This window comes from Meriones unguiculatus, chromosome 15, assembly GCF_030254825.1.
Source record: "Meriones unguiculatus strain TT.TT164.6M chromosome 15, Bangor_MerUng_6.1, whole genome shotgun sequence".
Taxonomy (NCBI): domain Eukaryota; kingdom Metazoa; phylum Chordata; class Mammalia; order Rodentia; family Muridae; genus Meriones; species Meriones unguiculatus.
In genome coordinates this window covers 10,586,078-10,600,371 of record NC_083362.1, presented here as the reverse complement: position 1 = coordinate 10,600,371, position 14,294 = coordinate 10,586,078, and the positions used below count along the sequence as shown (strand labels likewise).

The 14,294-nt window shown below is 43.9% G+C and overlaps 1 protein-coding gene and 1 long non-coding RNA gene across 2 annotated transcripts in view; one reads left to right on the top strand and one right to left on the bottom strand.

The window, feature by feature from the left end:
* Myom1 (myomesin 1) overlaps positions 1-14,294 on the top strand; it is a 98,885-nt gene that overhangs the window by 67,180 nt on the left and 17,411 nt on the right. Inside the window, exons 23-27 of the mRNA XM_060368156.1 lie at positions 6,618-6,774; positions 7,639-7,745; positions 7,852-7,896; positions 12,004-12,140; positions 12,786-12,930. Of these exons, the coding sequence (XP_060224139.1) occupies positions 6,618-6,774; positions 7,639-7,745; positions 7,852-7,896; positions 12,004-12,140; positions 12,786-12,930 (591 nt within the window). The remainder of the gene's footprint in view (positions 1-6,617; positions 6,775-7,638; positions 7,746-7,851; positions 7,897-12,003; positions 12,141-12,785; positions 12,931-14,294) is intronic.
* Positions 12,787-13,979, bottom strand: LOC132648045 (uncharacterized). Its single transcript, XR_009586404.1, has 3 exons — positions 13,830-13,979; positions 12,976-13,091; positions 12,787-12,842 (listed from the first exon to the last, which is right to left on the bottom strand). It is a non-coding gene; the product is annotated as an uncharacterized LOC132648045 (long non-coding RNA).

The window sequence follows — 14,294 nt, the reverse complement described above, 5'->3', positions numbered from 1 at the left end:
ATCTCGAGGATCAAAAGCACCTGTTATGCTATAGGTTCCAATTTGATTAAAGAACGCTCAAACCCTCCTTTGTTCTCAACCTTCAGAATGGCAGGTCACCAGGTATGGTGTTAGCATAACCGTCACGGGGGGTGTGGTGGGGGGGGTTGGCTGTTGCTTTCCTCCGTGAGAGTTTTGTGTTACCGAGTTGGAAACAGGCACCAAGAGTCTCATCTATGGCCGTTCCGTTCTTGAAATATAATTCTGGTCAACAGCTGCAGACATGAACACGCTCAGCTGCTCACAGCTTAGGAAAGACTCCTCGGACACACAGAGTCTTGTGACATTTGGATTTGGTTTCTGTGAACACACTCAGCTGCTCGAGGCTTAGGAAAGACTCCTGGGGCATACAGAGTCAAAGTGCTCCTTGTGGCATTTTGGGTTTGGTTTCTGGTCAGCAGGCATGTGCACTCCCGAGACACGAATTCCTCCAGCTTCTACCGCATGGCAGGGCCTGAGTGTGCCCTGGGAGCAGTGTGCTTCTCCGTAGGCCTCAACCATGTAGGAACAACGTCATTTGCAGCTTGGTACAGTGAGAGCTATGACGGCCTTTCACATGACTCGCCACAGTCAAATAGGCTAGAAACTAGGATTTAAGGTTTTGTGAGCTGCTGGCTAGCAAAACTTTAACGTCAAGGAAAACTGACTATCTTTATTGCTTTTCTGAGTTTAAGTGTATTATTTTTCCCACTTTATATTAGAATGAGTAGGAGGAAAGATGGGAGAAATGGCATCAATTTCTAGATTTTGGGTGTAAAACTTGCAGCTGTAGTTCAGAAAATACTCTGTTTTCTCTTTAGATCATAGAAATCCTTTCTCCCCCCCCCCCTTTTTTTTTATTTAAGGAGGATGCCTTCACTTATGGTATATTATTAAGTTCTTAAGTAGAAAATAAAGCTTATCACGTAACCGCACACTGCAAATACACCTGACAAGCTACTCCGGGGGGGATTGGATTTCAGCTAAAAGTTCACTTAATCCACTGCAGTCAGTAGGATCAATGCCTCCCTTTGAAGTCAGAGAAGCTCCAGGAGGCTTTGCCCAGCCACTGCAAAAAATCCAATTGTGTTGGTAATGAGAAGCCAGACAACAGAACAAGTGTGCCTGTGGTGACTCCCCAAGACAGCTGTTAGCTAAAGGAACCTACAGACAAAAAGGTTAGAACTCTTCGGTGTAGATTTGGTGGTGCCTAAAAAGGTTTTTCCCTCCTTGATGTTTGATACTTTTAAACCCTATCTGCTGTTGATTGCATCGCACCAACAATGGAGACAGAGGCCAGGTGAGCTAGATCAGATATGAGACAAGAGACACCTGGCCTGGCAGGTGATCCGGAGGTCAACCAGTTGGCAGTGTAACTTATAGGCATTCTTGTCAGAGAAACAGAGCAGCAGGCAGAAAAATCAGCTGATGGTAGGAGAACCCAGACACCAAGCAGGGCCTCAAGTGGGAGCTGGGCACAGAGCTTCCCCAGAGAAAAATGAGTTGGGATTCAGCTAATAGCCCAGTGTTTCTTGCAGTCCTAGTGTCTAAAACTTGGTTGACCCAGGACCTGGTAAGACCCTGAGAAGGCAAATGTGGGCAGGGATCCTCACAGTGGAGACTGAGGCAGGGGGCTGGCTGATCCTCTGAAAGATGAGCTCTTCTGGGTTTTGTACCTGCTCCCCAACTGTCCCTTTGACTCAGCGTACCAGTTCCCACTGGTGGCAACTATCTGACACAAACATCAAAGGAGAAGAGATCATTGACCTCACGATTTGAGAACTTTCAGCCCATTGTAGCAAGGAGGACATGATGGAGCAGCTGACATCATAACAGACAGAAAGCAGGGGGCATGGAAGAGATTCAGTGACATACACCCTCAGCCTAAGGTCTCTGGACTCCCCAGAGTAGTACCATGAGTATCACCACAACCAACGTCACCACGTGAGCCTATGAGGAAACAACTGCCATGTTGTGAGCAGTGTGGCCTTCCTTCCTTTATCCTAGGCATCTTGTAATTCATGTGTGGTTGAGAATGATGAGCTGGCAAAGGCGGGTCCAGTGGAGGCCACCAGGTAGGCACCGAGATGATAGGTCATTCAAGTGTGATTAAATACAAGACAGCTCAGTGATATGTGTGTCTAATCACTGTAGCTCACCTCTGTTTAAGCTGTTCCTCTTTTGAGTTAAAAAAAAACATACATATCATATGTGTGCACATATACACATGGATCAAGGCAAATGCAGCATATTTTATTGCTCACATAAAAGACAAAATAAAAGTTTTATCTTGTTTTGAGATAGGGAAGTAAACATGTCACCGAGATTTAATCTTTTAAGTTATTCATCTACTTATTATTATTATTTTTAGAAAAGAGAAAAGTGGGGTAGAATCAGTTAATTTTCAAGTAGTTTATGTTCTCCCTGATCATTTTCTTAGCCCATTCTCAGCCTGGGGATTCCCAGGGTCTGGAGGAGCATTACAATACCACCTGTGAGACCCCATGTCCCTGTTTCTGTTAAAATTTTTGTAGGCTGAAGAGCTGACTAGGAACAACTTTGCTTGTTCTTAAAGATTTATTTTTAATTGTGTGTTTGTGTGTGCATGAGAGACAGACAAAGAAAGAGAGAGGGAGGGAGAAAGGGAAAGAGGGAGGGAGGGGAATAAGAGAGGAAGGGAGGGAGAGAGGCAGGATGTGAGCACGCGGGCAAGCGCAGGTGTCTGAAGTCTAGAGAAGGTGTTGAATCTCCTGGAGCTGGAGTTACAGTCAGTTGTGAGCTGCCTGTTGTGGGTGCTGGGAACCAAACTCAGGTCACCTGCAGGAGTAGAGCAAACATTCATAGTCACTGAGCCATCCCTGCAGCCCCAGGACAATGTTTAAAACCTTGACAGGTCAAAATAATCCTTTTTCTCCACCCAAATCTCCTGGTGTGCCAAGAAAATGTCCATGTTCTTAAACAGAATCAAAAGTTGTTTCTGGAAAGCCCTGTGTCACTGCGAACTTTGGTTCCCTTTCCCAGCCCAGCTTCACGGGGAAGCGGGTTGCCCTTTTCCCTAGATGAAAGGGCTCTCGGGGAGTCCTTTCTTTTGACAGAACAACAGACTTAGATCCCGCTTCAGATTTTAAGTGTAAAATGAAGGAGGGCCGTGCCTTTCTTTTGCTGCCTGTTTATTGGAATATTGGTGTCATGCATAAGCTTAAATACATGTTCCAATAAAATACACATTACAATTTTCAACTATGTTATCTTAAAGTTGGTGTTTTGGTCCACTCCTTGGAACATGTAGCTATGTATAGAAAATATGAAAGACGAAGTTTCTACCTATACAGAATTTAACCCCATTCTCAATAAATGAAAGAACTGGGGCAATCTTTTGGAAAATGAAAATGCAACTAAACAGTCATCTTAATAAGCTTTTGTTTTTAAACCTTAGGACCCAAATAGTTCTGAGTGTTTTTATTTGTTCTTTTTATTGCCCATTTATCTATTATTTATTTATTTTTGTTTTTTGAGGCAGGGTTTCTCTGTGTAGCCTTGGCTATCCTGGACTCACTTAGTAGAACAGGCTGGCCTTGATCTCATAGCAGTCCCTCTGTCCCTGCCTTCCCAGTGCTGGGAATAAAGGAACATGCTACCATGCCCCAGCTTTATTGTCCGTTTATTGAAAAAAATTAACTACCAGCATCTATCACAGATACAATTAAATTTGCGCAAGTTGAAGAAATGTTCACAGTGCTCTTTTCTACTTTCTACAATGTTACCATGTGGCAGTCGTCCATAATTGATCAAGAAAAGCTTCACATAGGAGAAAAATGCTAGCTGAATCAGCAACTAATCCCTACATCACTGTCGACCCTAGGAACTACTTATTTTTAAATTAAATTTGAGCCTGCAGCAAAGAATCACTATGTTCTTTTCCAAAGGTACAAAAATGTAACATTTCTCAGGTTAGAGCTCAGTTGTAAGGTGATGAGGTTAGACTCACACACAGGTTGAGGTGAACAGAACATATCACTTGAGGTTTAAAACAGGATGTTTGAAAGGAAATATAAAACAGGGGAAAAGCATCTTTTTAACTTCACCTCTTACAGACGATCACCAGTTACATTAAAAACTTAATTTCTGCAGTGCTTCCGTGAACTAGTTCTGTCTTCTCTCAACACTTTTGAGGCACCTGAAGATCACCTAAGCAGGGCCATCCTACCCTGAGACCTATTTGCATTTGGAACCAAACCTGGCCATTAAACTGGGCCTGAAATTGATCCTCAGAACCACAGTGTCAGTGAATAAGTAAATAAAGTTTGGTTTTAAGTATCCAACTGTTCTACTTATCTGAGAGTTCATTGCTACATCATCAATCCTTTGATTTTCATTTTGAGACTCCATGAAATTCTGTCTGAAAAGACTATGTGTTCCAGTAAATACTTGGTGATGCAACGTTCTAAACCTCTTTTACCTCTGTGTACGGCTCCGGAGCCATAACCACCAGCCTTATATTTGTGGCATAGGGTTGCGATCTGGTGCTACCTTTACTGGTGAGAAGATTTTGTTTTTTCTATCTTCTTTCTGTTCTTTAACTGCTTACCAGTAGTGGCTTTTTCGCTATGGAATAAGCGTAATCAGCTAAGGAGGTAACGAGTTAGATTTGAAGACCGGCCATGGGTGAAGTACAAATATATTCCATGTGACTGGAATTCCCCAGTATGGGCAGGACCCTCAAGAGTGGACTTTGGCACATGAGCCAGGGCTCTTACAGAGCTGTGGTTTGATTTCTTGTCTTGGGGCCAGGTTCCAAGTGGGTGAAGCTCTACAGCACAAAGGTCGTTGACTGAACGGAGAGAAAGGTGAAGCAAGTGGAACTGCTCAGATGCCTTCAGTTTTGTGGTTTCTTTGCATAAAAGTCTAGTCTTCAGCTTCAGGGGGGAAATTAAGCTTTTTAGCCCAAACAATACATACCTTTTTAAAAACTTAAGTCATATCTTTACTATAATAAGCAGCAAGCAGGGTGATACATTCTCGGGAAAAGGATTGCAGGTGCGGGAGTGATTAACATGAATAAGTGGTGAAGTTATTCATGTGAATGCTCATGAAGCAGACACTAAGGGAAGAGTGAAAGAGATTTAGTCAACACCCATCACTTCTGTCTCCTCACAGTAACACAGACATACAAACACGCTGAGTGTATATTCCCACGGTGACCTTCTGGGCCCAAACATTCTTCCACACCAGCCATTCGTTGCCTGCTTTCCAGCCAGCACGTTGGCACGGTACTTTTTAACAGTGGGGTGTGAGCATTAGTTGTGTGTGCTGTCAGGACAGAATAAGGCGGTGCCTGCAACTTCACAAGGACCGTGCGGCAGATGCCTCGCTTAAAGGAGAGTTAATTGTTATTTTAGGTTACTGGTGAGTCGAGTACGACGATAGCCACTTAAAATGGGACTTAACATCTGCTAGAACCAGGGTGCTGTCTGCTCTCCACATGCGCTAGCAATCAAGTTTTGGATGTATATGTAGACGCGGAAGTGAAAGCTTGCACTGTCATCAGGAAGGACACAAATCGTATAACGATCAGGATCAGGATCCAATACCCTCTGTTACTCATTGTCTGGGCTTAGTTTCCTCCTGAACATCACCTAGCAGGACTTCGCCACTCCCCAGCCCCATGGATGGTTATGCTGGACAGTGCCCAGAATGATGGACTTTAATGCTCCTATCTAGAGATAAAATAACATTTCCCTAGGAAACAACTATAGGGAGGTTTTCTAATGCTTTAAGAAATAATAAAAGTATGCCATTCTGAACCTAAATGTACTTTTCCTGATATATTAAAACAAACCAAGTTTAGGCTGATGATTGAATTTGCATAAATTGAGTGCATTTTGCTTCTTTCAAACTGGATTTGGCAATAGGTATGCTGCTATACAAACTTAAAATTGCTATATTTGATGCCAGTGTAATTTGTTCTAGGTCCCCCAAATAAAGTAACCTTAAATTATTTTCTTTTAAGATCCAGAAACCAATCTTCTTGGAACACATTGGATCTTTTGAAATTTATCTCCACTGAAATTTTCCTATAGCTCAATAGTAATCTTTTCTAGTTTTATCATTTCTAATCTAGGGAGACATCTTCAAACTGATAAGGTTATGGAGAGGGAAGAGAAAGTTCCCGTATATTCTTCCTGTGAAAATGACTTACAACTTTGAGTCAGAGAATATAGGCAATGCTAATTCTTTCCAGTTTCTCTTGGAAAGTTCTCTTCGGTTTATTTATGTCTATCCTTTTCTGGTGACCTACTAGATACAGGATTAATTGAAGCAAAAGTTATGAACCCACTTTTCCTTTGCCCAAGACCTCATTGTCTACAATGACCATCAAGTCCGTTCCCTGTGGCATTCATTTCACTCAATTTTTTCTCAGCTCTGAACAGACAAAGTTGGTGTTGACTCTACAGTTTGGAAGCTGAATTTCAGAGAATCCCTGGCCCTGGCTCAGTGCCTTGCTCTAAAGCTAAATAAAGGAAGACATCTCAACACAAGAATTCTTACTTGGCTTGTTCCTGTCACAAGTTCCAACTGCCTTCTTTATGATCTTCTAGGTACCAAAGAAGTCGTCGTAAATGTGGATGATGACGGAGTCATTTCCTTGAACTTTGAATGCGATCAGATGACTCCCAAGTCAGAATTTGTCTGGTCCAAAGATTATGTGCCTACTGAAGACTCTCCACGAGTAGAAGTTGAAAGCAAAGGCAACAAGTAAGGGATATCTCTATCCTAACAACATTTCATTTTCACGGCAGGGACATAAAATAAGCTCCTTGTCCCCTGCTTAACCTCCTTGGAATAAGAAGATGAAGTCATAACTATTTTACATCTGGCATTATAAAAATCCATAACCAGTATAGCCTTAAAATAATCCTTCAAATGCACAGTTCTTGGAATAGAACACATTTGGTTAACGGAAAAAACAATCCAACTATAAACTTTTTTTTCCCCTGGTTTGTTCACTTAACATTTAAATGTTTAGTTGATCTTAGATGATACCATGACTTGTAATGGAGCGTTCCAAAATGAGAAAACACAACGGACTAGGGTATTGATCTGTTCATTAATTCACATTTGTGATCCAAACAAAGTACTGCCAAGGATGCCATAGAAAGCAACACAGGAGCCTATCTCTGAAGGCACAGACACTACAGGGGGATAATTGCAGTTCACCACCAGCTCCGAGAAGAGAAGTATACAGATGGCATAAAGACACCAGAGCCCCCTGCAGTATAGGAGTATATTTGCCCTATAGGAGAAAAATTTAGACTCAGTGTTAGCTCAGCAAGGTCTAATCAAAAAAATGTCTTTTTATAGGATGTGCATTATATATGCAGCGTAGCTTGGAGATGGGGCATTCATACCTGTGCCTCCATTATCCTTCAAGAGGTCAAGAAAGGCTTCCTAGCAAAAATGACATTCAACCCAAGACTCCAAGGGCCAGCAAGCCTTAGCTCAGGGACATGACAAATGTTCTACATGAAGGGAGTCTCACATACAGGAGACCAGAAACAGAGGGGCAGACCCGCAGGCCATGCACAGTCTCACTCCTAAGGAAAATATTGTGTTTTTAAGGACAAAAATGACCTTCAAAGACCTCGGGGCAGACGACTTGGGCACCTACTCCTGTGACGTAACAGACACTGATGGGATAGCCTCAAGCTACTTAATAGATGAGGAAGGTGAGTTAAAATTGTTCATCCCAAGTCTGATGCTGCTTCAATTCCCACTCAATCAAGTGACCTGTGCTTTGGTAGGTAAAGGCTTACCTTTTGTTTTTCCATACAGAAATGAAGCGCCTGCTTGCCCTCAGCCAGGAGCACAAGTTCCCGAGTAAGTACCTCTGCCCAGTCACAGATTTTAGCGGTTTTACCTGGGTTCCACTTCTGTAACAGAACAAATAACAGCTCAGAGGGGATTAAGGAAAGAAGTTTAAAGCCTGGCTGATGGCACGTTCCTTGTAATCTTCATTACTTTGGAGGCAGAGAAAGGCCAGTTCAAAGCCTGCCCAGGCTACAGAGCTCAAGGACAGACTAGAAAACTTAATAAGACTTTATCTTGACCTAAATTGTTTTAAAAAGAGCTAGGAATAGATGCAGGGGAACCCTGAATTCATGGTCTGGAGGGGGACATGGTGAAACCTGTCTAAGGGAAGAAAGGAGGGAGCAAGAAGGCATGGCAGGAGGGAGGAAAGAAAGAGGGAGATGAGGAGAGGCTTTAGGATATACTTCACAAAACAGGAGCCACAGAAGCACTTTCTAGAAATGACACTTCCCGTTGCCATTTTTCTCCAGAAGTGCCAAGGCACTAACAGGGAAAAGTGTTCCATAAGGCTGTGGTTGGCAGAAAGCTTTTATAGCAGGACAGATTCCTGGATCTGATCCCCAGCACCCCCAAAAACCAGCCCTGATGGTACATGCCCGTTATCCCAGCACTTGAGACCAGAAGTTCAAGGCCATCCCAGGCTATATAGCAAAATATGAAGTTAGAGGCCAGCCTGGTCCACCAGGGACCCTGTCTAAAGAGAAAGCAAACAAACAAGAACAAGAGAAGGGGGCCAGGAGGAAAGAGAAAGGAAAAGAAATAGAAAGGATGTACACTCTTGCCTCATTCTGCAGGGCAGTGTGTGCACTTGTGTGTGTAATATGAGGGAATACGTTCTTCAGCTTCTGACCCTTGCGTTTTGGGATCACATTGGGATCTTCTAAACACAGTCACTTACATGTCATAGGCCATTCTGTAATGTTGGCACGTAACAGAAGACTCGAAGCTCTAAACAGAGGCAGCCTGAAGACGATGTATTACACTCTTGTACTCTTGGAAAATAGGGTGAAGGCCTCACTCTGAACAAGAGCCCTTCTGAACTATTTAACAGCCCTTAGACAAAGCACCTTCCGTATAAAAGATTAAACTCCATGGCTGATACCTAGGAGGAGAAAAAGAAGCCTGAAATAACACGCCAAAGGCTCCACTGGCCTGAAAGGATCTGTTACTCACTGGGCAAATACACCTCCAGGGAAGCACAGTGCGGGGTTTGAGAAAGCAGATGAGGATGTGGTAAAATGCCCGCCCCCTTTTAAATTAAGATCTAAAAGATCCCTTAGTTCCCAAACATGTGTTTTCTTCCTTTGTGACTACGGAGTTTCTGGAGCTCCCAGCCCATGGCATTAATTTCATCTGTGTGCTTATTCACCATGAAACCGGAAAATATTATTGTGGATGACCAAGTTAATTTTGAAAACTATATGGAAGGTGGAGGCCTCCCCGGGCAGTCTTTGTTTGCTCTGTGACCCTGAGTGAATCATTTTCATGTCCCTGGGCTTTGGTTTCTGTTTCTAGGGTTGGCAGTTGTGACAATTCTTCGGCCCTCACAAGAAGCTGTCTTTAAGGCACTTGTTTACTTCCTCCACCGAAGCCCAGTAGAAATGGAAAGAAGCAGTAATCCAGTTAGGAAACACTCATGTCTCCAGGCAACAGCTTCTCCGGCAACATTTACATTGAGGTTAAAAGATTCTGGTGGGAGAAGTCAAGGCAGTGTGTCGCTGCCAAGTTCACGTGGCCTGGGCCTCCGCAGTTCCAGGATCACATGACTCAGAGATGGTACAGTTAAGGAAGCCATGACCGACTCATGTTGTTGTCATCGACACTGAGACGTTTAATCTTGCTCAAGCCTAAGGACTGTAATCCTTGGTGCTTGGAGACAGCAAACTCAAGGCTTTCTTATCAGAGACCAGCTGTGGCAATGTGGTTGGCACGAAGGGAGAGCCCAAGGGCATGCGTTAGACTCAGTATGAAGATCACATCCCCAACCCCCAATCCAGTGAAGTTTTATTTAGACCCTTGAAACAGCATTTCAAATAGGACAGTTCCAGTATTGTGCCCCCCCCCCCCAGTGATGAGGTCACTAATGGAACATTTCAGAGAGCTTCCAGAGGGTGAAAGCAGCATATCTAATTTCCTTACACCCACTTCCTCTTGGTCAAAAAAAGACAGTAAGTCATTTTCTTGAGTTTATAAGCTTTTAAATGTCTCATTTCTCGTTGAAGGTAAACTTTAGAAATTCTATTCCTTTATTCCTTAACATAGTAAATTCACCCCTGTAAAGCCATTTTCAAAAATATTTTGAAAGACAATGAGCATATGCCTTCTATCTACAAATAGTATGTTTTGCTAGGACAAATAAATTGCCAGAGAAGGTAATTTGGATCTGAGAGAAGGAAAAGATTAAAAAAAAAAAGCATAGAAGTAATGACTGAAAATAATATGGCCTGCTTTGCCATTACTAATGCTAAATTTGCAGAGTGGCGGCTCAGCTTGTCTGAGGGTAGAAGACGCAGCATCCTCAACGTCTTGCACCAAGGCTCTTCATTTGCTGACATTCACTATTTCCCCACTACGCAAATAATGCACACACATAAGCACATATCCATAAACATATAGTGCTCTGTGCTCCTAGTTTTTAACACATTCTATGTTATAATTATAGGATATTGTTAAAGCAGCTGGAGGAAAAAGAAACCAGATACCAAAACATGAATGGCCAGCATTTACAGAGCGTTTATTGTATGCCAGGCCTTCCCTCGGGCCTTTAGATGGAATGTTGTCATTTGAACACACACTGACCCAGAAAGGGCCTGTTCTGTGGTGGTTTGGATTTTAGAGGTTACGAACATGAGGCCAGGGAGCTAATAATGGGACCAGTTGCACGCAGATGGTGGAGCGAAGGGGCCTTCTCTAAGGCTGGTCCCGCAGCTATGCCATAGTCTTTGCCATAGTCTTTCTCTGCGGGCACATGCTGCGCCTGCTCAGTTCCCCCAGTGGCAATGTGCACTCATCTGTGTTCCTCTAGACAATGTCTTGTGACTTGGAGCAGATAGCATCAAAGGCTTCCAAGAAGGCCCCTCCCTTCCTTTGTATTGCCACCTCAGTTCATATCACCCGTCTATTCTGATCTCCACGATGGGATCTCCAGGCTTTTCTCAGAGATCCTGTCCATTCTCAAGAATTGTCTGTTGCAAGGGTTAGCCTCTGGTCTTGGGACCTGTCTTCATCTGCTCCGCTCAGACATTCATTCACACTGGAAAACCACAGTGTTCACCAGAGCATTGGAACTGGGACTAAGAACAGCGCAGAAGAGCTGTGGGCTTAGCTCAGATGTCATGACGCTTATCACTTAGCTTTCTCATCAGTGTACGCAGTGGAGGGCAGAGAACTCACCTTCCAATTGCTGATCATCATCCACAGTATGTTAATGTGTCCTGTGGTGCCATAGTTAATTGCCTATTAGCTGAGTAAGGCGGGCGGGCACATAACACCCATGTTGACAGGTGAGAGCCATGAGGCTGAAGGAGGGCAGCAACTGATGAGGTCATGTTTCCACTCCAGAGCCCGTCTTCTGTCCCCCGCAAATGTATCTGCCACCCCTCAGCACAGAACACCCAGGAGTCTGTTCAGTTCTGAAGCAGAACAAATCTGTAATTGATGTTATGGAGTGGACGGGGAAACGCAAAGAAAGGCATCCCTGACACTTGACTGTGGGATAGTTTTGTGTTGTTTTGTTTTCTAGCAGATTTGGGGGCCAGTCAGTGGCCACTGTGGGTCATCTGAGGACTTTTCTCACTTTACCTTGTGATTGCCCCTGGATAACCTTGACTAACGCTGCAGTAGGGAATCACAGAGGTGAACTGGAAGTGCCCCTACAACTTCATCTTCCTTGTTTGGACAACAGAGACAGCTGTGATTCAAAAGGGTGCGAGCCGAGCCTCTCCATCCCTCACACTGAGGTCACCCTATCACGTGCCTATTGTCTCCGGGTCTTGCAGAAGCAAGGGCTTGTGTTGCTCTTGGGATTGGCTATTGTTTTCACTTGTAGGAATGTCTGTATCAATATTGTTGTTACCCAGAATGCTGACTTACTCTGTCTATTTTTACTCTTCCTAGCTGTCCCAACTAAGTCAGAGTTGGCCGTTGAAATTTTGGAGAAAGGTCAGGTGCGGTTCTGGATGCAGGCTGAGAAGCTGTCTGGCAATGCCAAAGTCAACTACATCTTTAACGAGAAGGAAATTTTTGAAGGGGAGGTAGGCTTTACATTTGTTGTTTTCCATTAAAAATATTTATTTTTGATGTTTTATTTTTATTTAATTTTTAAGAATTTCATCCAGTGTGTGTGTGTGTGTGTGTGTGTGTGTATACACACAAATTTCTATTCCTCTATCCCACTCAACTTTTCCCGTGTCCTCCTACTCCCTTCCAAGTTCACGACCTTTTCATACAACCTGCTGGTTCATCTAACGTGGCTTGTATGTATCTGTGTTTAGGGAGGACCCCTGAGTTGGATATCAGGGTGCGCAGCCTAGGGAGAGACTGACTCTTCCTCTCCTGGCAGCCATTAAATGCCCACAGCTCTCATTTAGGGGTGAGGCATTGTAAGGTTCCCCCATCTGCTTTGGTGTGTCAAGTGTGAAGGTCGTGTTTAAGTGATTGTAGGTGACCGTATTGTTGAGATTTCACACTCTTCATCATCAATTCCTGGGCAGGTCGTATACCCACATAGTAGGTTCCTTTTCCCAGGAACAGGATTTTTAAACAACTTGCTTAGTCATCTAGAAATATTAAAATTCCGATTCTTCCCGGTTTGCTTTTATTTCATCGGGGTTATTGTCTCCAAAGCAAAATGTTTTCCTCGCTGATTTCTCCCCTCTTTTTCTCTCCTCACACTGAAGAAATACAAGATGCACGTGGACCGGAACACGGGCGTGATTGAAATGTTCATGGAAAAGCTGCAGGATGAGGACGAGGGCACGTACACATTCCAGATTCAGGACGGAAAGGCGACCGGCCATTCTACGCTTGTCCTCATTGGAGATGGTAGGAGTTCCGAGGGACAGTGCAGTGGGACACTTGGCTACCTACCTTTGCACAGACACCTCAGGGTGTAAGAGAGGCCCTTGACTCGTGGCTGGAACTGTTTATTGAATTCATGCATGAAATTTCAAATCCAGTCAACACTTCCCATAGTGCTCCATTGCCTAAAAATGAACACAACTTTAAAAGAACAGCAGAACCGTCGCTGGCTTTCAGGCATGGCTGGGCTTAAATAGTTTTATATGTGAAGAAGTAGGTACTACTAAATTCTCCAACCTCAGAGGTCTCAGGGCAGCCAGAACTAACTGTATGTGGGTCTCAGTAGCAAACCACGACACTTTTTTAACTCTATGGTAATTACCCTAACTTATTAAACTTTGGAAAGAAAAAAATGTAAAAGTGCCGTATGTGTGCCAAACCTGCCAGGCATATATTGGAACTAGAGGGTAGAGGTCGGTCTGTGGAAACCATCATGGTTTAAAATGTGGCACTCCACAAGCTCGGAAAAGACTACCAGATGTCTGTCCGTAACGGCCAGTGTGGTTTCACCGTTTCCTAGCTTTACGGCCTTGGAAAAGTTATTTAGTGCAGGGCCCTGGGAGATGGTTTGTCAGCAGGGAGCCAGCACTGCAGACAGCAAGACCTGAGTTCAGGTCCCCCGTGTCCACATACAAAGCCCAGCACAGCAGCACATGCTAATCCCAGTGCAGGAGTGCAAAGACAAGAATCCCTGAGCCTCGCTGGGCAGTCAGTTCAGGCAAGTCAGTGAGTTCTAGGTTAAGTTAAAAATCGATCTTTTTAAAAAGAGATGCTTTTTTAGTTATTATTTTAAAGCATGTGTGTAGGTGTTTCTGGGTAGGTGTGTATGGAAGTGGGTTAGAGCTCCAGTGGCCGTCACTTACCCAGTGTGGGTGCTGGGACTTGAACTCAGGGCCTGCAGTAAAGCCATTCATGCTCTTAACCACCAAGCCATCCCTCCAGCCTCCAAGGCCTGTCTTAAAAAATAAGGTTAATCCCAGTGCTGGGGAAGCAGAGGCCGGCAGATCTCTGAGTTCAAGGTCGGCCTTGTCTACACAGAAGTTCCAGCACAGCCAGGGCCACATAGTAAGTCCCTGCATAGGGGTGAGGGGAATTAGCAAAGATACCTGATGTCTACTTCTGGCCTACATACACACACACACACACAGTCACTCACTTACTCACACACAGACACACTCACATAGAGACACACATTCACACTCATTTACACACACATACACACATGCTCACACATAGACACACACACTTTCACACTCTTTCACACACACACATACACACACAGATTCACATACTTACAACACAGACACACACACCACGTTTGCACACAC